The sequence below is a fragment of the Babylonia areolata genome, chromosome 31 (genome assembly GCF_041734735.1).
Source record: "Babylonia areolata isolate BAREFJ2019XMU chromosome 31, ASM4173473v1, whole genome shotgun sequence".
Lineage (NCBI taxonomy): Eukaryota > Metazoa > Mollusca > Gastropoda > Neogastropoda > Buccinidae > Babylonia > Babylonia areolata.
The window spans coordinates 4,197,330-4,224,417 of NC_134906.1; the positions used below are offsets into that span (position 1 = coordinate 4,197,330).

A 27,088-nucleotide genomic window follows, 5' to 3' on the forward strand; every position below is an offset into this window, starting at 1 on the left:
CACTTCTCCGCACCCTCCTACACCCTCCTCACCCTCCTGGAGACCCTCCGCCGTGACCTCTCCCCGCCCCCGCCGCCTCGCCCCACCCCCACCCTCCGTCTCTCCTTCACCGAGCCACCACCACCACCACCACCACCATCCCCCGCCCACCGGTGTGGGTGTGGTGACAATGGTGACGCTATCATGACCGCCAAGGGATGTGGTCTGGTACAGTCGCCTCCTCTCTCCGTCTCAGGGTCTGTGGCGGGCAGGAGGGTTAAGGGTCAAGGGTCGCTGCCAGAGGTCACCACGTCGGTGTCAGCGGTGGTGGAGGGCGGTGTGGGCATCTGTGAGTCGTGTGACAAGTCGTGTGACAAATCCGTTAACAAGTCGGTCGACAAGTTACATGACAAATCCAGTGACAGGTCATGTGACAGGTCCAGTGACAAGTCCGGTGACAGGTCGTGTGGGAAATGCGGCGGTGACGTAATAAACTCGTGCTCTGCAAAGCGTCAAGACGGCTTCTCCTCAGCCACAGCCACCACCACCACCACCAGCACCGCAGCAACGACAGCAGATCTGAACAAGAAGGGAGCCTGCTCACACTGCTTGGTGCTGAACTGCAGGGAGATGTCCGACTGCATGGTGAGGAGGGCGGAGGCGGAAAGGAACGGACCATCCTCGGACATGAAGAGAGCAGCTGTCGTAGACATGAACAGACCATCTACGGACATCAACAGACCATCTACGGACATGAACAGACCGTCTACGGACATCAACAGACCATCTACGGACATGAACAGACCGTCTACGGACATGAACAGAAGTGCCTCAGAAGTGCAGAATTTTGTGGGTCACTCACAGGACAGAGCGGTCGATGCCCCGACAGTGTGCACACGCCAGGACATGCACAGCGTCACACCCCCCACCGACAGAGAGGCCTGTCCGCAGGATGTTGACATGACAACGACACGCGACACGGCTGACCCCCTGGATCAACCAGTGACGAAAGCCGTCACCTCCACCGACGACGGCGACAGCGCACCACATGACATGTCCATGTCAGAACCACAGGACCCACACACATTCACGCCCAGCTCCACCCCCTTCGACAGCAACAACAACGACGACGACGCACACACATCGCATGAAATGGAAGTAACAACACCGTCCGATGAACGCGTGTCTCTGACGTTGTTGAGTGGTGCCACGCCCGCTCCCTACACGCCGCAGTCGCCATGTCGCTACACAACAGACGCGCCGAGCGGTGACCGTCGAGATGATCTCAGTGTTGCAGACTCCAGCAGACAGCAGCGGAACAACCCAAAGTCTGTTCCGATGCCATTACCTCAGAACTCTGTGCTTGGCGGTCAAGGCCGTGGCAGCAGCAGTACCGGACCTGTGGATGGCTTCAAAAACTGTGGACATGGGAGGTGGAGGAGGAGAGGAAGAGGAGGAGGAGGAGGAGGGGGGGCAGAGGGCAGCATGGTTGACGACAGGTGTTCTGTTGCTGTCGGTGGTTCTGGTGTCCGAAAGATGGTTCCGGTGGAAATTGTGCCTGTGTTGGATCTTCTGAACGGTGAGTGGTGTGTGTGTGTGTGTGTGTGTGTGTGTGTGTGAGTGAGTTGTTGGGGGGTTAAGGAGGGTTGGGGAGTGAGTGATGTGTGTGTGTGTGTGTGTGTGTGTGTGTGTGTGAGTTATTGGGGAGTTAAGGAGGGTTGGGGGGTGAGTGATGTGTGTGTGTGTGTGTGTGTGTGTTGTTGGGGGTTAAGGAGGGTTAGGGGGTGAGTGATGTGTGTGTGTGTGTGTGTGTGTGTGTGTGAGTGTGTTGTTGGGGGTTAAGGAGGGTTAGGGGGTGAGTGATGTGTGTGTGTGTGTGTGTGTGTGTGTGTGTGTGTGTGTGAGTGAGTTGTTGGGGGGTGAGTGATGTGTGTGTGTGTGTGTGTGTGTGAGTGTGTTGTTGGGGGGTTAAGGAGGGTTGGGGGTTGAGTGATGTGTGTGTGTGTGTGTGTGTGTGTGTGTGTGTGTGAGTGAGTTGTTGGGGGGTTAAGGAGGGTTGGGGGTTGAGTGATGTGTGTGTGTGTGTGTGTGTGTGTGAGTGAGTTATTGGGAGTTAAGGAGGGTTGGGGGGTGAGTGATGTGTGTGTGTGTGTGTGTGTTGTTGGGGGTTAAGGAGGGTTAGGGGGTGAGTGATGTGTGTGTGTGTGTGTGTGTGTGTGTGTGTGTGTGTGTGTGTGTGTGAGTGTGTTGTTGGGGGTTAAGGAGGGTTAGGGGGTGAGTGATGTGTGTGTGTGTGTGTGTGTGTGAGTGAGTTGTTGGGGGTTAAGGAGGGTTGGGGGGTGAGTGATGTGTGTGTGTGTGTGTGTTGTTGGGGGTTAAGGAGGGTTAGGGGGTGAGTGATGTGTGTGTGTGTGTGTGTGTGTGTGAGTGAGTTGTTGGGGGGTTAAGGAGGGTTGGGGGGTGAGTGATGTGTGTGTGTGTGTGTGAGTGAGTTGTTTGGGGTTAAGGGGGGTTGGGGGGTGAGAGTGTGTGTGTGTGGGAGGGGGGGGTTGTTGGGGGTTAAGGAGGGTTAGGGGGTGAGTGATGTGTGTGTGTGTGTGTGTGAGTGATGTGTGTGTGTGTGAGTGATGTGTGTGTGTGTGTGTGTGAGTGAGTTGTTTGGGGTTAAGGAGGGTTGGGGGGTGAGAGTGTGTGTGTGTGGGAGGGGGGGGTTGTTGGGGGTTAAGGAGGGTTAGGGGGTGAGTGATGTGTGTGTGTGTGTGTGTGAGTGATGTGTGTGTGTGTGTGAGTGATGTGTGTGTGTGTGTGTGTGAGTGAGTTGTTTGGGGTTAAGGAGGGTTGGGGGGTGAGAGTGTGTGTGTGTGGGAGGGAGGGGTGTTGTTGGGGGGTCGGGGAGAATGGGAATGGGTGTGTGTGTGTAGGGAGGTGTGTGTTTGTGATTGTTCATGATTGTGTGTGTGTGTGTTGTCATTGTAAATGGTTGTGTGTGTGTGTGTTGTCATTGTAAATGGTTGTGTATTTGTGTGTGTGTGTGGTGTGTGTTGTGTATGTTGTTGATAATTTTCTAAGCATATGTTGTTGATCACTTAATTGTGTGTTTTACTATTTGTGCTTTTAGCTCAAACTCAGGTTTCTGATTGCCCATTGTTGGATAATGGCAGTTCTTTGACTTGACTTTATGACTTTGTTCCATCTCTAATTCTCTGCCCTTAGTGTACCAAACACATCAGTGCATCTGTGCCCTAACTGGTGAATCTCCAAGGTCTATGTCCTTTATGTGTTTGATAAGGTTATATTTCTCTTAACCGTTCTGTACAAAATACATTTCTACTTCTCTGCCCTCTGTGTACACAATAATTCCTATTTCTCTGCCTTTTGTGTGCAGAGTACATTCCTTTTACTCTTCCTTTTGTGCACAGAATGGATTCCTACTTCTCTCCCTTTATGTACAGAATGCAATCCTACTTACCTCCCTTTATGCACAGAGTACGTTCCTACCTCTCAGGTCAGGTCATTAGATCTGCTACTGGTAACCTGTAATCCAGTACAACCTGTTCAGGGTCGGGTTGCCGACGACTAAACCGGCACTCCCACCACTCCCTTCTGGGACTGGTGAGGCGGGTGGCTAGACACCCTTATGGAGATCCATAAAAGGGCGTCGGCTCAGGAGAGCCACCGACGGCCATCTAGCTCCACCGTGCTGTGTGCATGCCACACGCAGTTGGCCCCCGGGGTGTGTCTACCCATGCATGTGAAGTCTGGATCCGGCAGAATCTGCGGAAGAAACCTATCGGTTCAACGGAGAGGAAGGCGGTTACAGCAACGCACTGTGGAGTGCAGAGAGCAAGATGAGACACCGAAAGGATATCTTGGTCATCCACTGCATCCGTGCTCATCCTCCAGTCGTCTCGACTTAGTCTTGCCACTGGAAATTGGTGGACCCGGACGAGAGAGTGAGGTCGACGTTGCGCAACTCCTCTTCACTTTAAACAAACTCATCGCGCAAGTCATCAGTCATCCAAACCCTGGATGACAACGATGGTCATCATCGATCTCGATGGACACACCACCACCTCTCTGTGTTCAGAGTACATTCCTACTTGTCTGCCCTTTGTGTGCATAATACACATTCCAACCTCTCCGTAGCAAACACTTGATTCTACTTCTGTGACCCGTAAGTATCATCAGACATGACTGTACATGATTCTACTTCTGTGACCCGTAAGTATCATCAGACATGACTGTACATCAACACTTTCTCTGCCCATTGTGTGCCGACAGACTTGACTTTCCGTCACTGGTTGGTGGCATTTCACGAGGGGCAACAGCTTTTGGTGAACGCTCTGTGGTACTTGTGTTTGATTTTTATGTCTGTTATTAATGACAGTAGCCATGGACTCAGCAAATACTACCATATGCTATGCTACCAGCATAGGACTTCGTAAATATTTCTAAAACTCTTAGAACCCCCTAACATTTTTTCCCCGTGTCAGTTATTTCAGTTATCGAACAATTGATTTTTTTTTTTTTAACTCTTTTTGATGTGTGTGTGTGTGTGTGTATGCGTGCATGCGTGTGTGTTTGCGTGTGTGTGTGTGTCTCGTAAATATTCCTAAAACTCATAGAACCCTCAAACAGTTTTTCCTGTGTCAGTTATTTCAGTTATCGAACAATTGATTTTTACTCTTTTTGATGTGTGTGTGTGTGTGTGTGTGTGTGCGCGTGCGTGTGTATGCGTGCGTGTGTATGTGTGTGTGTGTGTGTGTCCTGCCCTCTGCATGCCAACAGACGTGACCTTCACCCGTTTCCTTCACGCCAGCAACGGCCACAGCATCAGCAGATTCCTGGCGGCCATCAAAGCGGCCGAGCAGCAGCGTCTGGCCGGGCAGCGGAACACGCCGTGACCACCAGCATGCCTGATGCCCAGTCCTGACTCTCTCCCTCACACACAGTGCACACATGCACTCGCACACATATCATATGCAAACATGCAGGCAAACATGTACACACCCACACACACAGAGTCATACATACTCACACACACCCACACAGACACAGACAGACAGACAGACACATGCATGCACACTCATAGACACACTGAGGCACACACACACACATGCACACGCAGACACACACACACACACACACACACACACACACACACACACACACACCCTGATTCCATTTGTAGTGATTTGTAAACTACACATGTGTGTGTGTGTGTTTTCTTCAGTTTAACGTCTATTCATTGTAAGTGGTTTTAGACGTGTGTGTGTGTGTGTGTGTGTGTGTGTGTGTGTGTGTGTGTGTGTTTTCTTCAGTTTTCTTCAGTTTAACGTCTATTCACTATAAGTGTTTTTAGACATGTGTGTGTGTGTGTGTGTGTGTGTGTGTGTGTGTGTGTGTGTGTGTGTGTGTGTTTTCTTCAGTTTAACGTCTATTCACTATAAGTGCTTTTAGACAGGTGTGTGTGTGTGTGTTTGTGTGTGTGTATGTGTGTGTGTGTGTGTTTTCTTCAGTTTAACGTCTATTCACTATAAGTGCTTTTAGACAGGTGTGTGTTTGTGTGTGTGTGTGTGTGTGTGTGTGTGTGTGTGTGTGTTTTCTTCAGTTTAACGTCTATTCACTATAAGTGTTTTTAGACGTGTGTGTGTGTGTGTGTGTGTGTGTGTGTGTGACTAGTGCCTAAAAGCAGGTCTCAGTCGTCCGTATTCATGAAGGCAGCCTGTTGTGTTTGTAATGCTCTGTAACCTTGGTCTGTGATACTTGATAAGTGCTGTGTAAGTACTTATAAGGTATCAAGTAGCATTTGTTGTACCCAGCTGAGTTTGTAAAGTTATTGACTCATTTTTTGTTAGAGGTTGTTAATTTTACAAGCAAATCTGAAATAGTTTCAGAATTTAGTTGATTTGAATGATGGACTTAATATATATATATATATATATATATATATATATATATATATATATATATGCATATTTTGTGTACGCAATTTTCTTTGATGTGTTTTTCATTTGATTGTATGTATATATATTTTATATTTCTGTATATTGTTTATTTGTTGTTAAGTGTTTGCTTAGTTATATAGTGTGTCTTCAGTTGCAATTCTTTTAAAGTAAAAAAAAAAAAAAAAAGTGTGTGCCAACAAACATGACTTCACATTGCCAGTTCTTTGCCCATTGTGTGCCAACAGATGTATAACTTTACATCTAAAGTTCTCTGGTTTGTTTTAGTTATGTATTTTGTCTTTGATTGCATTTCTTAAAAAAGAAAAAAAAAAGTGATCAATAAGTGATCAAAATAAGTTGAAGTTTTATCTGTTTATTTCAAGTAACTTTTAAAGTTTGATATGATTTATAAACATTTGAAGCCTTGGACCTGTCTTTATGCAAGCGGTCATTATCGGCATGGTTAGATCTTTTTCTTTCTTTAAAAAAAAAAATTTTTTTTTGGTTTAAAAATTTTTTTTTCTTGAGGCCTGACTAAGCGCGTTGGGTGACACTGCTGGTCAGGCATCTGCTTGACAGATGTGGTGTCGCGTTTATGGATTTGACCGAACACAGTGACGCCTCCTTGATCTACTGATACTGATACTGATACTAGATCTTTCAACTTATATTGTTGAAGCGTTATGTGCCATTTTGGGTTACTCATTGTACTGGGTAATTTAATTAAAAATTTTTGCGTCAATCTTGGTGTGGAAACTATTTCGTGTAAAATTTGGTTTACTGTATATTATGTTGTCTAAAACTTAGTTCACTGTAAAATATTGTGTACAGTCTGTCCTCTAAAGTTGTATGATACACATATCAAATCCGACACTACTTGTCTGAGATTAAAGTCTAAACAAGGAATACGCACACCGCTTTAAACTGATTTTGTCTCCAGTCAGTGTCTCGGTTAACTCTTTTCTCCACCAAAGGCGAATTTAGTCCTCTTGACAGATCACTGCCTTAGAGTCAAGCTTCAGTCGACATCAAGGTGTCATGTTAAACGGACTGCTTTTCACATTGTAACTACCGTAAAGTTAGGTCTATAAGCCGCGACTTTTTACTCCAGCTTCAACCTCTGTGGCTTATACAATGATGCGGCTTATTTGAGGATTTTAACGATCCCGGGAGTGTCACGTTCTCGTCTATTCTTAGCTGCCATTCAACTCACCAAAATCATGGTTTCTGTCCATGAATTTTTGGATGATCTTCAGGATAGTGTGCTAACTGTTCACGTTTTACAAATCAAATCCGCACACATTAAAGCCTTCAGATCAGCATCCAGTTCTACTCTGCTCAAGCGTATACCCTCATCATGCCGAAAATGCGACGTTATGCCTATGACGCAGCCTTCAAATTGAAGGCGATCGACCTAGCAGACGACAGTGCAAGCGACGAACTAGCACGATCTTTACGATAACCACATATGCGGTCAACTTTCCCACGCATGGGGAAATACCCGCAGACCAAGTTTGAAGTGAACAGGTCCACTGTGTTGTTTTAATAATAATAATAATAATGGTATTTATATAACGCTGAATCTTGTGCAGAGACAAATAAAGTGCTTTCGCACCAGTCATTCACACGCATGCGTAACTCTGAAACTGTAGAAACTAAAGACAAGGAAGAGGCAGATAAAGGAGGCTATTTTGGGAAGAGGTGGCTTTTAAGGCCAGACTTGAAAGAGCTGAGTGTGGAGACTTGACGAAGTTCATTCCAGTTGCAAGGTCCAGAGACAGAGAAAGAACGGCGGCCAACAGTCGAGTGTTTGAATCTGGGTATGCGTAAACGTAGTGGATCCGAAGCCGATCGTAGTGAGCGAGATGGAGTGTAGAGGTGAAGGCAGCCGCAGACATGAATCGAATTGTGTGACTGAGAATGTTGAGTCTATATTTAGTGCTTGGGAGTGTTTTTTTCACAGAAAAACTTGGCAGCAAAAGAGTTAAGTCTGCAATCAGGAAAGGGAGGGAGGGAAGGAAGCAGGTGGAAGGTGGTGTGAGAGATGTCTGCATAAAATTATGTGAAAGTAAGACAAATAAGAGTCGTGAAAGAAATTGTGTGTGCGTGCGTGAGTGTGCGTGTGTGTGTGTGTGTGTGTGATGGAAGATATACATGAAAGTGTGAGGTTTGTACACAGTCTAGTTACTCTCCTAACCCTCTACCCACCCAACCTGAACCCCCTCAAATACGCATGAACCCCCTCATGTGTATACGCAAGCAGAAGATCAAATACGCACGTTAAAGATCCTGTAATCCATGTCAGCGTTCGGTGGGTTATGGAAACAAGAACATACCCAGCATGCACACCCCCGAAAACGGAGTATGGCTGCCTACATGGCAGGATAAAAACGGTCATACACGTAAAAGCCCACTCGTGTGCATACGAGTGAACGCAGAAGAAGAAGATCATGCATGCTTACATGAAACTTCTTTCTTACCAAAATAGAAATTGCAGGCAAGATGGCAACATTGAATGAAACCTGAAATCAAAATATAGAAAGTGTTCCACCATTAGAACATCCAAAATGATCATTAATTTTTTTTTTTTATGTGGCAAATATTTTTGTCATAAAGCATGATGAAGATCAAATAAAATTTAGACAGTCATTCATCAGTTCTTGAGAGAACTTGACTACAGTTACAAAAGTGAAAAATATGGACTTTTTTTTTTTTTTTTTTTTTTTAAAGAAAAAGAGAAAGGCAGAAAAAAAGAGAGCTGAACAGTAATGAGATTGTACAGGCGGAGTTTTGTTCAGTGCAATGTGGAGTGGTTTTCAGCACTGTGCCTTAATTGACTGTGTGTGTTGAATGAACACATTCTATGCGTGTTGAATGTACACATTCTATGCGTGTTGAATGTACACATTCTATGCTGTGTTGAATGTACACATTCTATGCGTGTTGAATGTACACATTCTATGCGTGTTGAATGTACACATTCTATGCGTGTTGAATGTACACATTCTATGTGTGTTGAATGTAAAACATTCTCCATTTGTGCCTGGAATTTTTTTTTTTTTTTTAATGACTCAGTTTTATCAGTCAAATCTTAAACTTTTTATCGTACCTATCTCGCAGTTGAATTAAAGTAGCCCAGGCGCAAACGTTTTGTAAGATATGTTTTAAAATTTGAATGTGCTGGTAAGTCTTTGTTGTTGTTGAGATTTTTGAATTGATTTTTAACATGTGATGTTTCAAAAGTATGCTTGGGACCAGCAGTTTGAGAAATGAAGGAATAATTCATTTGAAACCTACTCCCGAATACCTGAAATTTGTGACACACAACACACACACACACACACACACACACACACACACACACACAGAGCAGTAACAGTAGCAGGCAGAAGTGTATAATGAATCCCTCTCTAATAATTGTGTATGCAGATGAGAAGTGTTGAGTGATTGGAGCGATTTATCCAGGCATGTGCAGGTGAAAATGTTGAGTGATTGGAGCGATTTATCCAGGCAGGTGCAGGTAGGGAGTGTTGAGTGATTGGAGCGATTTATCCAGGCATGTACAGGTGAGAATTGTTGAGTGATTGGAGCGATTTATCCAGGCATGTGCAGGTGGGGAGTGTTGAGACATTGAAGGGATTAATCCAGGTGTATGCAGGTGAAAAGTGTTGAGGGATTGGAGGGACTAATCCAGGTGTATGCAGGTGAGAAGTGTTGAGGGATTGGAGGGACTAATCCAGGTGTTATCAGGTGAGAAGTGTTGAGGGATTGGAGGGACTAATCCAGGTGTTTCCAGGTGAGAAGTGTTGAGGGATTGGAGGGACTAATCCAGGTGTTATCAGGTGAGGAGTGTTGAGGGATTGGAGGGACTAATCCAGGTGTTATCAGGTGAGAAGTGGTGAGGGATTGGAGGGACTAATCCAGGTGTTATCAGGTGAGAAGTGTTGAGGGATTGGAGGGACTAATCCAGGTGTTATCAGGTGAGAAGTGGTGAGGGATTGGAGGGACTAATCCAGGTGTTTCCAGGTGAGAAGTGTTGAGGGATTGGAGGGACTAATCCAGGTTTTTCCAGGTGAGAAGTGTTGAGGAATTGGAGGGACTAATCGAGGTGTTATCAGGTGAGAAGTGTTGAGGGATTGGAGGGACTAATCCAGGTGTTATCAGGTGAGAAGTGTTGAGGGATTGGAGGGACTAATCCAGGTGTTATCAGGTGAGAAGTGTTGAGGGATTGGAGGGACTAATCAAGGTGCTTGCAGTGTAGGCGAGAAGTGTTGAGGGATTGAAAGGACTAATCCAGGTGAAAGCAGGTTGGAAGAGTTGGGTGATTGAAGGGACTAATCCAGGTGAAGGCAGGTTGTAAGAGTTGGGTGATTGGAGGGACTAATCCAGGTGAAAGCAGGGTGGAAGAGTTGGGTGATTGGAGGGACTAATCCAGGTGTATGCAGGTGGGAATTGATGAGGGGTTGAAGGGATTAATCCAGGTGTATGCAGGTGGGAATTGATGAGGGATTGAAGGGACTGATCCAGGTGTATGCAGGTGGGAAGTGTTGAGTGATTGAAGGGACTAATCCAGGTGAAAGCAGGTTGGAAGAGTTGGGTGATTGGAGGGACTAATCCAGGTGAAAGCAGGTTGGAAGAGTTGGGTGATTGAAGGGACTAATCCAGGTGAAAGCAGGTTGGAAGAGTTGGGTGATTGGAGGGACTAATCCAGGTGAAAGCAGGTGAAAAGTGTTGAGGGATTGAAGGGACTAATCCAGGTGAAGGCAGGTTGTAAGAGTTGGGTGATTGGAGGGACTAATCCAGGTGAAAGCAGGGTGGAAGAGTTGGGTGATTGGAGGGACTAATCCAGGTGAAAGCAGGTTGTAAGAGTTGGGTGATTGGAGGGACTAATCCAGGTGAAAGCAGGTTTGAAGAGTTGGGTGATTGGAGGGACTAATCCAGGTGAAAGCAGGTGAAAAGTGTTGAGGGATTGAAGGGACTAATCCAGGTGAAAGCAGGTTGGAAGAGTTGGGTGATTGGAGGGACTAATCCAGGTGAAAGCAGGTGAAAAGTGTTGAGGGATTGAAGGGACTAATCCAGGTGAAAACAGGTTGGAAGAGTTGGGTGATTGAAGGGACTAATCCAGGTGAAAGCAGGTTGTAAGAGTTGGGTGATTGGAGGGACTAATCCAGGTGAAAGCAGGTGAAAAGTGTTGAGGGATTGAAGGGACTAATCCAGGTGAAAGCAGGTTGGAAGAGTTGGGTGATTGGAGGGACTAATCCAGGTGAAAGCAGGTGAAAAGTGTTGAGGGATTGAAGGGACTAATCCAGGTGAAAACAGGTTGGAAGAGTTGGGTGATTGGAGGGACTAATCCAGGTGAAAGCAGGTGAAAAGTGTTGAGGGATTGAAGGGACTAATCCAGGTGAAAACAGGTTGGAAGAGTTGGGTGATTGGAGGGACTAATCCAGGTGAAAGCAGGTGAAAAGTGTTGAGGGATTCAAGGGACTAATCCAGGTGAAAACAGGTTGGAAGAGTTGAGGGATTGAAGGGACTAATCCAGGTGAAAGCAGTTTTGAAGAGTTGGGTGATTGGAGGGACTAATCCAGGTGAAAGCAGGTTTGAAGAGTTGGGTGATTGGAGGGACTAATCCAGGTGAAAGCAGGTTTGAAGAGTTGGGTGATTGGAGGGACTAATCCAGGTGTAGGAAGGAAGTGAATGCCCTTCATCAGTGCACAGGCCTCTCACTTCAAACACTTCCCCACTGAAAACCTGTCCTCAACTATACCCAGTCCCTTCCTCTCTAGCTCTCTCTCTCTCGCTCTGCATGTGTGTGTGTGTAGGGTGTGTGTGTGTGTGTGTGTGTAGGGGGTGTGCGGGGGGATAACAGAAGATTTGTTTGTTAAGCATTCATTTACTAAACTCATACCTGTGGCACAATAGAAGATGTTTTTTTAATTAAGCATTCTTGCAATAAACACCTGCAAGTATCACAACAGATTATATATATATATATATATATATATATATATATATATATATATATAAACACCCATTTGTACAATAAACTCCTGTAGGTATCACAATAGAATGTGTGTTTTCCAAAGCGTTTATACAATAAACTCAGCTCAACAGTTTTGCATTTTCTTCTTTCAGAGCTGTGTGTTTCTGGGGCATTGGGATTGTTTCTGTCAGATAGGGGCAACACACACACACACACACACAGATGTACACCCACATGCGCTTACGCACACAGACCTTACACTGAGCCAGATGTTGAGTTTCATGTTTTATTTGACAATACAGTGGTATCTTTCTTTCTCTCAGGATGATAGGACAGAGCCACCGTCAACAAGAATATCTCAGAGACAGTGCTCCCCAACGATGTGATGAAAATAGACCATCATTTTTGTTTGTTTGTTTGCTGCCGTATCATCTGCACCATTTCAGTGGCATTACTCCCACACCGCTCATTCCGAGCCCCCCCCCCCCCCCCCCCCGCCCCCGCACCCCCTCCCACACACACACAGAGTCACACCCGGGTTTCGTCTGTCTCAGTCCCAGCGTTGGTATTCCGCAGGGAACTACCATTGATGGATAGGTCTCCAGGACGCCACACACACCAGAGGAGACCCTGCACTGCTTGCTGCTGAGTCACCTCGGTGGTGTTCATGTTCAGTTAGTGCCTGTTCTGATGCAACGTCGTAAGGACACCCACCTAGGAAGCCCCCTAGCAGCGTGAAAGATTACTGAGTGGAACCAGCATTACTGTGAATATTTCAGAGAATACTCCATGACAACACGAGGGGACTAGACATCATTGTGGTTCATTTACAGCACAACTCATTCAGTCAGGACAAGGGACAATGCCACATAGTGCTTTTCACCAGAATTAGCAGGAATTATTATCATTATTATTATTAGCAGCAGCAGTAGTAGTGGTAGTATACCTAGTAACCTTGTCGGAACAGCAGTGCCTGCGCTGCCGCTCTGTTGTCTCCAATGCTGTTGTGATGGTCACACTCTGACATGACTGTCATATAAGTAGTAGTAATGTTGTTTATATATGTGACCAAGCGCTATGCTTGCTCCAATATTTGCCTCACACACAAGCTGTATTAGCTTGCCTCACGTACAAGCTGTATTAGCAGACGACGTTTTTCCCTCCTTACCCGCGCCCAGAATGTGTGAAAGTCTTTTGTGCCGTACCCTATTAGAACCACTCGGGACACGGCCACATATATATATTGTCTTACTTTCATAGTCAGACACGGCTGACTTTCCACACAAGGATTAGTATTGGTTTATGTGTCTTTCTTACTTACTGCCCAGATTGAACTCTGGCTTGCAAGGCAGCAATGTCTTTATGTAACGCACACCAGAAATTCTCTTACTGGAGATAATAGTGTTCTGTATAGAACACACAAAGAAACATGTTGTGACGAAAGAGTTATACAATACAATACATTCTGTATCATTATGGAGAAACCCCCCCAAAAGAAAACAATATATATATATATATATATACAAGGGACACTTGAAATTCCCCTTTCCGACTGCAAACAAATATTCAGCTAAAAAACGAAAACAAACAATACATGATGATAAACATTTGCACGATGAATATATTCTTATTTCTTTGGAACAAAACAACTGAACAATAAAAAGAAATAAATTAGACACACAGGGAAGAAAAGTTGAAGACAAGAAAACGAAGAAGAGACCAATAGAGTTTCTGCATTTTGGACCCAGAAGAGAAACAGCAGTGTTGTGTATTGAGGGGAGAAGGGAGTGGTATGGTTTGAATGTGCTGTGAAAAAACACCCACAAAAACCCCAACGACAACAAAACCAGTGGCAGTCTGCGTCAACAGAGATTATCACAATACATGGTATGTATAATTAATGCAAGCCTGCCATGTGAATATGACCTGAACACACAAACTGAATACCCACTCTGTGTCAGTAGAGATGATCACAATGTTGGGTGTGTAGAATTAATTAATCCAAGCACACACTTGACAATGTGACAGTACTGTGTGTTTAGAATTAGCACAAGCATATTATGAGAATATGACCTGAACACACAAACTGAGCACCCATTCTGTGTCAACTGAGATGATCACAATGTTGGGTGTGTAGAATTAGCTCAAGCATATTTTGTGAATGTGACCTGAACATACATTTGAGTACCCATTCTATTCTGTCAAATTGTGTGATCATATAGGGTGTGTAGAATTAGTTCAAGCACACATCTGACTATCTGACAGTATTGGGTGTCTAGATTTAGTGTAACCATATACATGACTATGACCAGAAAATGTTGATGAGTACCCAATGTATATCAACAAGAGAGAATCACAGTACTGGGTGTGCAGAATTAGTGCAAGCACATACTTGATTATTGTGGCAGTCTGTGTCAATAGACATTATCACAATACAGGATTTGTAGAATTTAATGGAAGCATACTACATGAATGACCTGAACATTCAAATTGTTACCCACTCTGTGTCAGAGGAGATTGTCACAATATAGGGATGTGTCGAATTAGTGCAAGCATACATATGACTATGAACTGCAAACACTAAGAAATACTCACTGTGGATGCCCTGTTAGTGAACACACTCACTGCTGGACACAGCTGGACATAAATATTGCTGCTTGTCACTGCCATTCTATTCTTTCCTTTTATAAAAATGTATTTATTTATTTATTTATTATTATTATTATTTTTTTTTTGCTGCCCTATCATCTGCACCGTTTCAGCATCACTACTCCCACACCACTCATTCCGAGTACCCCACACAAGACCCCATCTGGGGTTCGTCTGTTGCAGTCCCAACACCGACAGTCCACAGGGAGCCATCGATGTTAGGTCGCCGGGAGGCCACACACCAGAGGAGACCCTACACTGGAGATGAGTCACTCTGGCAGTGTTCAGTGGTGTCTGTTCTGAATTAACGTACTTAGGAAACCACCTACTAATCCCCCTTACTGATGACAATAATGGCTTATTCGCGGAGACTGAGTGACACTTTCTTTCTTCCGTGCGTGGGGTCATGGGATTTGGGAGTAGAGAGTCATTGCTGGTAATGCTCACTCTCATCCACACTTTGCTTTGCGTGTGTCAGACGGGGAAGTTTCTCACTGTGTAGACTGTAGGGCTGTGTGGCCTGTCTGGGCTTTGTGGAAACACACACGCTGCAGTCAGCAGCACACAGACATCATTGACAGAAGAGTCTCATCATTCAGGTCACTGCACTTCACAACCATACTTAGTTGCATTCTGATTGAATGGGTCATGCATTAAGTGCTTGTGTGCACACACATACGCGTGCACACACACACACACACACACAAACACATACACACACACAATCACACACACACACACACATCTCACATGCAACCACCCACCCATTCACGCTTTAACAGTATGACAACAAGCCGTAACTGGCACATAATCTTCATGCATTCCCCTCCCTGTCAGCCACCCCATAGAGATACGGCAAACATATATGACACACAACCTTCTTTCCATGCAGACATGCACCACAATCTAAAAATACATGGATAGCGCATGCCTTCTTTGAGCCCCTTTGCAAACCGAAGCCAGCGGAAGTGTTCAATCAGCCATTTTGCTTCTCGTGTCAGTATAGCGTGAAGCGGTGACTTCATATGTGTCGCCGAGTGCTCAACTGGCTTCACGGCAAGCTTTCACTTGCTCGCAGCGTTAGTTAATCTGACATTCCTGTGTGTGTCTCCACTGCAGGATTGCGCCATGTGTCATTGCACTGTTTTTCTTAATAACTTTGGTAGATAAACCATTGGCACATTTCAATCAAGACACAACAATTGGCATGTCGTGGGGGCAAGCATAACACAATTTCATCGAAGATACACGGTTACAGTTCAGGAACTACCACCAGTTAGCAGACCACTTGTCAGAGGACTGACGGCTGGATTCGAGAAACAACATGGCGTCCAGTTGGCTTCAGCTTTCCTGACCAATGAGCTATCCATGTATTTTTAGACAGTGACCTGCACTTTCACAACACCTTTCAAGTGCCTCTCTATGCTTAGGGGGGGGAAAAAAAACCGAAAAAAAAGGTGTTAGAAAAATTTAAAAATTAAATAGCCTTTTACACCAACAGGGGCAGTGAATTCCTATCCTCTGTGTCTAGAGCTCGGCATGGGAAGACAGTGAATTCATATCCACTGTGTCTAGGGCTCGGCATAGGAAGGCAGTGAATTCCTATCCTCTGTGTCTAGGGCTCGGCATAGGAAGGCAGTGAATTCATATCCACTGTGTCTAGGGCTCGGCATAGGAAGGCAGTGAATTCCTATCCTCTGTGTCTAGGGCTCGGCATGGGAAGGCAGTGAATTCATATCCACTGCGTCTAGGGCTCGGCATAGGAAGGCAGTGAATTCCTATCCTCTGTGTCTAGGGGCTCGGCATAGGAAGGCAGTGAATTCCTATCCTCTGTGTCTAGGGGCTCGGCATAGGAAGGCAGTGAATTCATATCCACTGTGTCTAGGGCTCGGCACGGGAAGGCAGTGAATTCCTATCCTCTGTGTCTAGGGCTCGGCATAGGAAGGCAGTGAATTCCTATCCTCTGTGTCTAGGGGCTCGGCATAGGAAGGCAGTGAATTCATATCCACTGTGTCTAGGGCTCGGCACGAGAAGGCAGTGAATTCATATCCACTGTGTCTAGGGCTCGGCACGGGAAGGCAGTGAATTCCTATCCTCTGTGTCTAGGGCTTGGCATAGGAAGGCAGTGAATTCATATCCTCTGTGTCTAGGGCTCGGCATGGGAAGGCAGTGAATTCATATCCACTGTGTCTAGGGCTCGGCATAGGAAGACAGTGTATTCCTATCCTCTGTGTCTAGGGCTCGGCATGGGAAGGCAGTGAATTCATATCCACTGTGTCTAGGGCTCGGCACGGGAAGGCAGTGAATTCATATTCACTGTGTCTAGGGCTCGGCACGGGAAGGCAGTGAATTCCTATCCTCTGTGTCTAGGGTTCGGCATAGGAAGGCAGTGAATTCCTATCCTCTGTGTCTAGGGCTCGGCATAGGAAGGCAGTGAATTCATATCCACTGTGTCTAGGGCTCGGCATAGGAAGACAGTGAATTCCTATCCTCTGTGTCTAGGGCTCGGCATAGGAAGGCAGTGAATTCCTATCTGTGTCTAGGTGCTCAGCATAGAAAGGCAGTGAATTCCTATCCTCTGTGTCTAGGGCTCGGCATGGGAAGGCAGTGAATTCCTATCCTCTGTGTCTAGGGCTCGGCATGGGAAGACAGTGAATTCCTATCCACTGTGTCTAGGGCTCGGCATAGGAAGACAGTGTATTCCTATCCTCTGTGTCTAGGGCTCGGCATGGGAAGGCAGTGAATTCCTATCCTCTGTGTCTAGGGCTCGGCATGGGAAGCAGTGAATTCCTATCCTCTGTGTCTAGGGGCTCGGCATAGGAAGACAGTGTATTCCTATCCTCTGTGTCTAGGGCTCAGCATAGGAAAGCAGTGAATTCCTATCCTCTGTGTCTAGGGGCTTGGCATGGGAAGGCAGTGAATTCCTATCCTCTGTGTCTAGGGCTCGGCATGGGAAGGCAGTGAATTCATATCCTCTGTGTCTAGGGCTCGGCATAGGAAGGCAGTGAATTCCTATCCTCTGTGTCTAGGGCTCGGCATGGGAAGGCAGTGCCCAATCATCTCCTGCTGCCATGCTAACCTTCCTTCCCTGACCCAAGTCAGGTACCCAGTCACACCTGGGTGGAGTGAGAAAAAAAATCGGAGTAAAGCGGCTTTCACAAGGACACTAAACAAAAAAGAAAAAAAAAAAAAAAAAAAGAAAGAAAAAAAAAGAAAGAAAAAAAAAAAGTGGCCTTGAACTCTTGATCACTGGATAACAAGTCCAATGTCTAACAAAAGTATATGGGCCCTATCCATGGCATCCAGGAAACAACAACACAGGTAACAGACACATTCCTGTTCAGAAAATAATGAACTGTAATAAGACTTTATACTATATCATACATCAGGTATCCCATTAAGAGGCTTCAAACTGAAATCGGTTACGCAAACAAACAAACCAAAAAAGAAAAAAACACACCAAAAACCAACAACAAAAAAGAAGAAGAAAAAAAACACACACACAAAAGGAACACACATAGGTTTAAAACTGAAATCAGTCACGGCAAACAAAAAACTCCATCAAACGAGTGACGGTGAGCTGTGAGCTGTGATGTAAGTGACCGACGCCCAGACGACTTAGACAAGAACTGTGCCTAGATAGCTGACACGCACACTCTAACCACGATTCTGTCACGGTGCCTCCACTTACTGCTTACTATCAAAACTGTGCTTTCATGTCTGTGAAACTGCATGTTTGTTTATTGCATATCTGTTATGCATATGTGTGTGTGTATGTGTGAATGTGTGTCTGCATGTTTTACATTTATTTGCTTATTTATCATTATTGTTGTCTTTTTTATTTATTTATTTTATTATAATTATTATTACCTTTAAAAAATTTTTTTTAAATTTATTTATGTACGCTTATAGTTGACTTCATCAAGTTTTTGCGCCGTATACATATTATCATTAGTAGTAGTAGTAGTTTTTAAAAAAATGTATTTATCTATTATTTATTCACCCTTTTTTTCTTTTCTTTTTTTCTCAAGGCCTGACTAAGCGCGTTGGGTTACGCTGCTGGTCAGGCATCTGCTTGGCAGATGTGGTGTAGCGTATATGGATTTGTCCGAACGCAGTGACGCCTCCTTGAGCTACTGAAACTGAAACTGACTGGGGAAAAAAAAATCAAACACACAAACAAGAAGACAGAGTAGAGAAGAGAGGAGAGAGAGCATCGTTGATTTTGTTGTTGTTATTTTTGGGATAAATCACCAATGTAAATTCAACTTTATGTCAAACGTGACGAACATTTTAACAGTAGTTAACAGAATGATGCTCTCTCTCTCTCTCTCTCTCTCTCTCACACAGAGTGACACACACACACACACACACACACACACAGAGAAACCTTAGATGATGCTGAATTTGGATGTCTTTGGATTTATAGGTCATGAAACAATGTATAAAATTTACACTGCATTCACTGAGAGAGGACAGTGGAATAAGAGTACATGTGTACTGGAATATATTATTCTGGAGTTCTTCAAGGATGTGTGTGTGTGTGTGTGTGTGTGTGTGTGTGTGTGTGTGTGTGTGTGTGCGCGCGCGCGTGCACGTGCACGTGCGTGTGTCTCTATCTCTCTCTCTCTCACACACCTGCATATACTCCCTATGGACATCTGCACATTCACCAAAACATAGTGATAACAGGAGTTAATCATGCTCCAAGCAACTGGAACTCAGTCTGTCTCACAACTCAGAAGTAAAATCAACAAGCTGAACACACAGATTGAAAAAATAAAAAAAAATAAACATCAGAACTGCACCAAAACAAAAAAATGCACCTGAAATTCGGGAAAATAGTCTATAAGATTCAATGTCTATCAAAAAAATGTCTGTTAAACATGTAAATATACCTGTAAAAAAAAACCCACTAATAAAAACCCCCAAACGCCCCTCACAAAGTCTCACTCACTCCGATACAAAATATACATTCTATTCAGTTCTTCTCAAAGATTCTAAAGTTTTCCATTCATTCAATTCACTCTGCCATACATAAGCATACTTAATTAATTATTCAGTCCAGCATACATGGTTTTCATCACATCTTGATTAAAAAAAAAAAAAAATTTCAAGTATAATTTTACATCAGTCAGAACTGAAATTCGGCAATGCTTTTTGCACAAACCTACCCAGCACAAATAAGAAAACAAAAGCACAAAAATAAAACACCCTCACCCCAAAAACAAAACATAACAAGAGAGGCAAGGCCTTCAAGACTCACTTGTGATACACTTAAAAAAAATCCAAACTTTTTATGTATTGAGTATAATTTCAAAATGTAATGTTTAAGTTGAGAAAGATCAGTTTAAAGCAAATTAAGTCCCCTAGCATTAATTACAGAGTAATTTCCCTTCTTTAATATCTGCACCAAAACGTTTGCAAAATAAATAAAACTTCCATGCTTAGCAAAAGAAGTTCCTGTTTGACCAAAAAAGGATAATAATGACCGCTCTTGTTGTTGGGTCAGAATATCAGATCAAAGTGCCAAGTTTAGAGAATACAAAAAATATAAATATAACAGTAAATGCAGTTTGCATATAATTAGGCTTCATTTTTTATTTTTTTTGTGCCCATCCCAGAGGTGCAATATTGTTTTAAACAAGATGACTGGAAAGAACTGAATTTTTCCTATTTTTATGCCTAATTTGGTATCAACTGACAAAGTATTTGCAGAGAAAATGTCAATGTTAAAGTTTACCACGGACACACACACACACACACACACACACAGACAACCGAACACCGGGTTAAAACATAGACTCACTTTGTTTACGCAAGTGAGTCAAAAAGCACCGACTGAGACTAAATAGTCTCACAAATGTAGATAAAAAAAAAGAAGAAAAACAACAAAGGAAAATATGAAAACAACAGCAAAATACCCCCCCCCCCTCCCCCCCAAAAACCCCACACCCCCCAGCCCCCCACAAAACATTGGTTGATTAAAAAAAAAAAACAACAACAAAAAAACCCCACCCTACTAAGACCACACAGTCTCACATGTATCCCCATAGTATATCATTATAACTCATCATGCCCTAACTCACCATCCCAAGTGTCTATCACTTCATTCTCATCAAAGTCTGGAACGCGAAAAGACACGGTCGGACAGTTTCCCTTGATATTCTGACAGAACAGTTTCTGTAAGGACGCCGTTTTCACCAGGTTGAAGCCCACCTCCCCACCGAAAGTCGATGGCTTCCAATACTGAGGACTACAGATGTAGTTGGACAAGAGTCCCTTGACGGAAAATGGCCCGCCGATTTCGATAATGCTGCTTCCAAACATGGCTCGGTAGCGGCGTTTCTCAACCAGCATGCCCACGTACATTTCCACAGCGTCGATATCGTGGTACAGTTTTTTCAGCTCCGCGGCCATCTTGGTCTCTCCTGCATTGCAAAGGGTAGGGGTGATGAATTTGTCTAATGATGCCCATCTCCTTTGTATTATCATCATGAAATAAGATTTAAAAAAAAGAAAGTTTTGTATATTTCCTGTAGTATTCATTGTAGTGGTGATCACAGCAGTATCAGTATTCACTGAAGTATTTCTTACTGATTGTAAAGCGGTAATTGGTATTGACAACAGTATCAATATCCGCTGGCAGTATTTGTTATTGACTATCTACAGCTGGATTCAACCTGTTGACGACATAACTAAATCTCCACAGTTACATTTTAGAAACCTGTTGACATCATTATGGAATCTATACAGGTAAAATTATCAGTTTTTACATCATTACTGGATATCTGCTGGATAGATTCTACATGTTGTCGACATTACTGATTCTTCACAGTTAGATTCTGCCTGTTAGTGTCATTGAATCTCCACAACTAAATTCTCTTGGTGCTGACATAATTACATACAGAATCTCAACAGATATACTGTACCTGTTGACATTACTGTATCTTCTATTGGATTCTGCCCGTTAACATCATAACTGAATCACTTTGGTTAGATTCTAACTGCTGACATGACTAAATATATCGTTAGATTCTACCTGTTAACATCATAACTGAATAATTTTGGTTGGACTCTACCTATTAACATCACTAAATCTACTGTTTAATTCTACTTCACTTGCTAACACCATAACTGAATAATTTCGGCAAGATTCTAACTGCTGACATCACTAAATCTACAATACATTTAGATTCTTCCGGCTGTTAACATCATAACTGAATCACTTCGGTTAGATTCTAACTGCTGACATGACTAAATATATCGTTAGATTCTACCTGTTAACATCATAACTGAATAATTTTGGTTAGATTCTACCTGTTAACATTACTAAATCTACTGTTTAATTCTACTTCACTTGCTAACACCATAACTGAATAACTAAATCTCCACAGTTACATTTTAGAAACCTGTTTGACATCATTATGGAATTTTGGTTGGACTCTACCTATTAACATCACTAAATCTACTGTTTAATTCTACTTCACTTGCTAACACCATAACTGAATAACTAAATCTCCACAGTTACATTTTAGAAACCTGTTGACATCATTATGGAATCTATACAGGTAAAATTATCAGTTTTTACATCATTACCGGATATCTGCTGGTAGATTCTACATGTTGTCGACATTACTGATTCTCCACAGTTAGATTCTGCCTGTTGGTGTCATTGAATCTCCACAACTAAATTCTCTTGGTGTTGACATAATTACATACAGAATCTCAACAAATATATTGTACCTGTTGACATTACTGTATCTTCTGTTGGATTCTGCCCGTTAACATCATAACTGAATCATTTCGGTTAGATTCTAACTGCTGACATGACTAAATATATCGTTAGATTCTACCTGTTAATTAAATTAACATCATAACTGAATAATTTTGGTTGGACTCTACCTTAACATAACTAAATCTACTGTTTAATTCTACTTCACTTGCTAACACCATAACTGAATAATTTCGGCAAGATTCTAACTGCTGACATCACTGAATCTACAATACATTTAGATTCTTCCGGCTGTTAACATCATAACTGAATCATTTCAGTTAGATTCTAACTGATGGCATTACTAAATCTACCTTTAGATTCTACCTGCTGACATCATAACTGAATCATTTCGGTTATATTCTACCTGATGACATTACTAAATCTACTGTTGAATTATACCCGTTAACATCGCAACGAAACCACATCGGTTATATTCTACCTGATGACATTACTAAATCTACTATTGAATTCTACCCGTTAACATCGCAACGAAACCACATCGGTTATATTCTACCTGATGACATTACTAAATCTACTGTTGAATTCTGCCCGTTAACATCGCAACGAAACCACATCGGTTAGATTCTATCTGTTGACATTACTAAATCTACCGTTAGACTCTACCTGCTGACATCTAAATCTAAAGTTGGGTAATCCTGCAGTTTAGAATACTAAACTCAGGGGCCGTTAAAATGAAAAAGTAGAAGGTGTTTTAGACTGACTTCGATGCGCTGAGTCGAATGCAACCCTCAGCTAAGCTCTAAGACCACTCCTTTTGCCACGAAACTGGATCAAATGCACGGCAAGTAGTACTCCTTCTACTGAAAACACACAGAAGTTGATGACGTAAACACCACGTCACCAGCAATCAAAATGGCTCGCCGATAGTTGCTCGGGAAGTGACCGACTGAGTTTACTATTTATTATGTCTCTGTTTCATTGACAAGGAGTGGCCGTAGAGCTTAGCTGAGGGTTGCATTCGACTCAGCGCATCAAGGTCAGTCTAAAACAACCTCTATTTTTTCATTTGAACGGCCCCCTGAGTTTAGTATTCTAAACTGCAGGATTACCCTAAAGTTGGATTCTACCCGCTAACATCGCTACTAAATCACATCGGTTAGATTCGATCTGTTGGCATGAATAAATCTACCGGTTGATCCTGCGTGTTAAATCATAACTGAATCGCTTCGGCTTGATTCGATCTCATTGACAGTACTAAATCTACCGTTAGACTCTGCCTGTTGACATCTTTACTAACTCCACAGAGATTCTACCTTGAGTGAAGATTCACAGAGCTTTGGTGTCTATACCTGTCAGCTCCTCAAAGGAGGTGAGGGGGGGCAGGTTGAACCGTTTCCGGTAGTTGTTGAGCGACTGGAAGCGCAGCTCCCTCTGGTGGAGGATGGAGTCTCGCAGCACGTGCAGCGTGGAGGGTCCATGGTTGTGGTGGGACATCTGGACAGTGTTGTATTGTATTGTATTGTATTGTATTGTATCGTGTCGTGTCGTGTCGTGTCGTGTCGTATTATTACCTGCCTAAACACTGTAACTGGGATGCAGCGTGTACCATGGACTTGTCAGAGCGCAGCGATGCCTCCTTGAGCAACTGAACTGAAATGAACTGCAACTGCACTGAACTGCAACTGCACTGAACTGAAACTGAACTACAACTGCACTGAACTGAAACTGAACTACAACTGCAACTGAACTGAAACTGAATTGTACTGAACTACAATTATTGACCTGAACTGCACTGAGACTGAACTGCGAACTACAATTATTGACCTGAACTGCACCGACCTGAAGCTGAACTGCACTGAGACTGAACTGCAGTGAACTACACTGAAATTCAACTGCACTGAACTTCGCACTGGACTGAAACTGAATAGCACTTAACTGAACTGCATCCGTCGAAACTTAACTGCACTGAAACTGAAACAGAACTACACTGCACTCAAACTGAAACTGCTACTGAAAACTCACCAGCCCGGCTCTCTGCTTGGACATGGCATCCACCATGGTGGCCAAGCCGTGCTTGAAGACGATCTCCGAGTGGAACATGTAGTCCTTCATGGCGTAGCGAGTGCCGTTGATGTCGAAGGTGGTCGGCATCAGCGGGTGCCAGTGGTACAGGTGGTTGAACTCCGCCATGATCCGGTTCTGGTACTGGAAGGCCTCCCCGAAGAGCACCTCGGGCACGAAGAGGAGCTGGTAGTTGTAGCTGCTCAGGTGCTGAACGTAGTCCTCGATGACGATCTTGATGGTCTCCCCTGTGGGAGGAAGTGCGGGGGAAGGATAGAGCTGTATGACTGCCGGTTGTGTGGTGTGGTGTGTGCGTTGAGGGTTGAGGGTTGTTGTGTGAGGCGTGTGGTGAGGAGTGTGTGTGTGTGTGTGTGTGTGTGTGTGTGTGTGTGTGGCGTGAATGCAGTATGTGTGTGAGATTGTGCGTACGTGTGCGAGACAGTGGATGAGCCTCTGTGTGTGTGTGTGTGTGTGTGTGTGTGTGTGTGTGTGTGTGAAAGAGAGAGAGAGTGTGAGTGTGCGTGTGTGTGTGTGTGCGCACGCGCGCGTGCGTGACGATGTGTGTGTGTGTGTGTGTGTGTGTGTGTCTTTTGTGTCAACGTGTTGCCAAGGGGACCTCTCTCTCTCTCTGTGTATCTCTCTCTGTCACACACACACTCTCTCTCTCCCTGTGTGTCTGTCTGTCTGTCTCTTCCCCCCCCCTCCCCCCCCCCGCGTGTTTCTCTCTGTCACACACACACACACTCTCTCTATCTCTCTCTCCCTGTGTCTGTCTCTCTCTCTCTCTCTCTCTGCCTCACCACTCGGTTCCTTCTTGCCACTCTGTGAGCCACATCACAGAGAGAGAGAGGGATAGAGCTGGAGAAAGGGAGAGAGAGATGTGGGGGAGAGAGAATGGGAGAGATTGGGTGGGAGAGAGCGAGGGAGAGGGTGGGTGGAAGAGAGGGAGAGGGAGATAGAGAGAAAGAGAAGCCACTCCACGAACTCATCAGCGTATCACCAAATGCCTGGAAAGTTCCACGGGTCGGGGGGTGTTTGGAGTTCCAGGCTTAGTAAGTTGACCTGACAACTCAGTCTCTTTCTACATCACTCACGCGGACACACACACACACACACACACACACACACACACAAACTCTGAACACCTACCCCACCCACCCACCCACAAACACACACTCACCTACCCCCCACCCCCACCCCCTTACACACCCACACACATCTTCACGTTCACACGGTTATCCAAAAATACTAAAGAACAGCGAAGCGTGAAGGAAGCCGATTAGGCAATAGCTGAGTGCCTCCTTTGAACACACCCTGCCCTCAACAACAACAAAAAATGGGCTGACAGCACCTGGGCCCTCTTCTCAGGCCCTGGAATCTCTTTCAAGAATCTCTCTTCAATGAGAGACAGAGAGAGAGAGAGAGAGGGGGGGGGGAGGGGAGGGGAGGGAGACAGAGAGCAGGAAAGAGAGAGAGAGAACGGAAGGGAAGGGAAAGGAGAGGCAGGAGAGAGAGAGAGGGGGAGTGAGAGGGATGGGAAAGGAAGAGGAAGGGAGAGAGAGGGGAGAGATAGAGAGATGGAGAGAGAGAGAGGAGGGAGGTGTTGGTGGGGGGGGGGGGGGGGGGGGCAGAGGGGACAGGGAGAGAGAGAGAAAAAAAAAGAAAGAAAGGAAGGGAGAAATGGAGAGAGATTTAAAACGAGAGAGAGAGAGAGACAGAGAGGAAGGCTGATCACATGATGATTTCATTTATGATTTTGAAAATGCACGCAAGGTCAAACACTGATGCGTGCGTGCGTGTGTACCTATATACACACACACACACACACACACACACACACACACACACACATATATATATATATATATATATATATACACCCCACACACACATCCACCCACCCCACCCTCCACCCCACCCCCACCCCATCCACCCGTCTTACCCAGAACGACAAGCTTGGCGGTCTGGAACAGCTGCTCGTCGCCCCATTCCGGGTGGGCCCGCGCCAGGATGTCGCACACCCGGTTGTGCTCGCGCATCCACACGGTGGAGTAGACGAAGAGCCCGGGTAGCAGGCCGAAGAAGGAGTGGCCCAGGGCGAAGCGGTTCTCCTCGGCCACGTGGCTCGGGTACAGCATCTCCGTCCCCGTCTGCCCCACCGTCATTGGGTACTCTTCCCCGTGCACCACCTACAGTTCAATACAATGCAATACAATACAATGCAATACAATACAATGCAATACAATACAATGCAATGCAATGCAATTACAATACACTACAATGCAATGCAATACACTACAATGCAATATAATGCAATGCAATACAATACCAATGCAATACAATACCAAAACAATACAATTACAATACACTACAATGCAATGCAATACACTACAATGCAATACAATAACAATGCAGTACAATTACAATATAATACAATTACAATACAATTACAATACAATTACAATACAACACAATACGTCTTTATTCATCCATTCGGAAATTAAAAAAATTGTGCATCCACAGGCTCGTCACTCATCCTTCACAATAATTATTTATTATCTCAGCCAACAATCAAGTGCAATACACTCAAAACATGACAAATGTTGGACAAAAGATTAAAAAAAAAAAAAGAAAAAAAAGCAATGCAAAAAGCTAAATATCATTAAGCAAGTAACACAACACAGCGGGTACATCTCTCCCCCCCCCTCACACACACACACACACACGCGCGCG

At 44.3% G+C, this 27,088-nt stretch overlaps 2 protein-coding genes and 1 long non-coding RNA gene across 6 annotated transcripts in view; 2 read left to right on the top strand and 1 right to left on the bottom strand.

Annotated features, from left to right (window-relative positions):
* The window catches only part of LOC143276151 (uncharacterized), a 33,050-nt gene extending 27,832 nt beyond the window's left edge, over positions 1-5,218 (top strand). For both annotated transcript variants that reach the window (XM_076580569.1, XM_076580571.1), the window contains exons 13-14: positions 1-1,558; positions 4,768-5,218. The exon at positions 1-1,558 is cut by the window's left edge and continues 60 nt beyond it. In XM_076580569.1, coding sequence (XP_076436684.1) covers positions 1-1,558; positions 4,768-4,883 — 1,674 coding nt within the window. In that variant the 3' untranslated portion in view covers positions 4,884-5,218. The remainder of the gene's footprint in view (positions 1,559-4,767) is intronic.
* Positions 5,219-5,435: 217 nt separating this feature from the next.
* LOC143276027 (uncharacterized) lies at positions 5,436-12,039 on the top strand. Its single transcript, XR_013053494.1, has 2 exons — positions 5,436-10,970; positions 11,017-12,039. It is a non-coding gene; the product is annotated as an uncharacterized LOC143276027 (long non-coding RNA).
* Positions 12,040-20,557: 8,518 nt separating this feature from the next.
* LOC143275912 (prostaglandin G/H synthase 2-like) overlaps positions 20,558-27,088 on the bottom strand; it is a 62,130-nt gene continuing 55,599 nt past the window's right edge. For all 3 annotated transcript variants that reach the window (XM_076580239.1, XM_076580238.1, XM_076580240.1), the window contains 4 exons: positions 26,298-26,544; positions 24,317-24,603; positions 23,644-23,788; positions 20,558-20,987 (listed from right to left, as the gene is read on the bottom strand). In XM_076580239.1, coding sequence (XP_076436354.1) covers positions 20,620-20,987; positions 23,644-23,788; positions 24,317-24,603; positions 26,298-26,544 — 1,047 coding nt within the window. In that variant the 3' untranslated portion in view covers positions 20,558-20,619. The remainder of the gene's footprint in view (positions 20,988-23,643; positions 23,789-24,316; positions 24,604-26,297; positions 26,545-27,088) is intronic.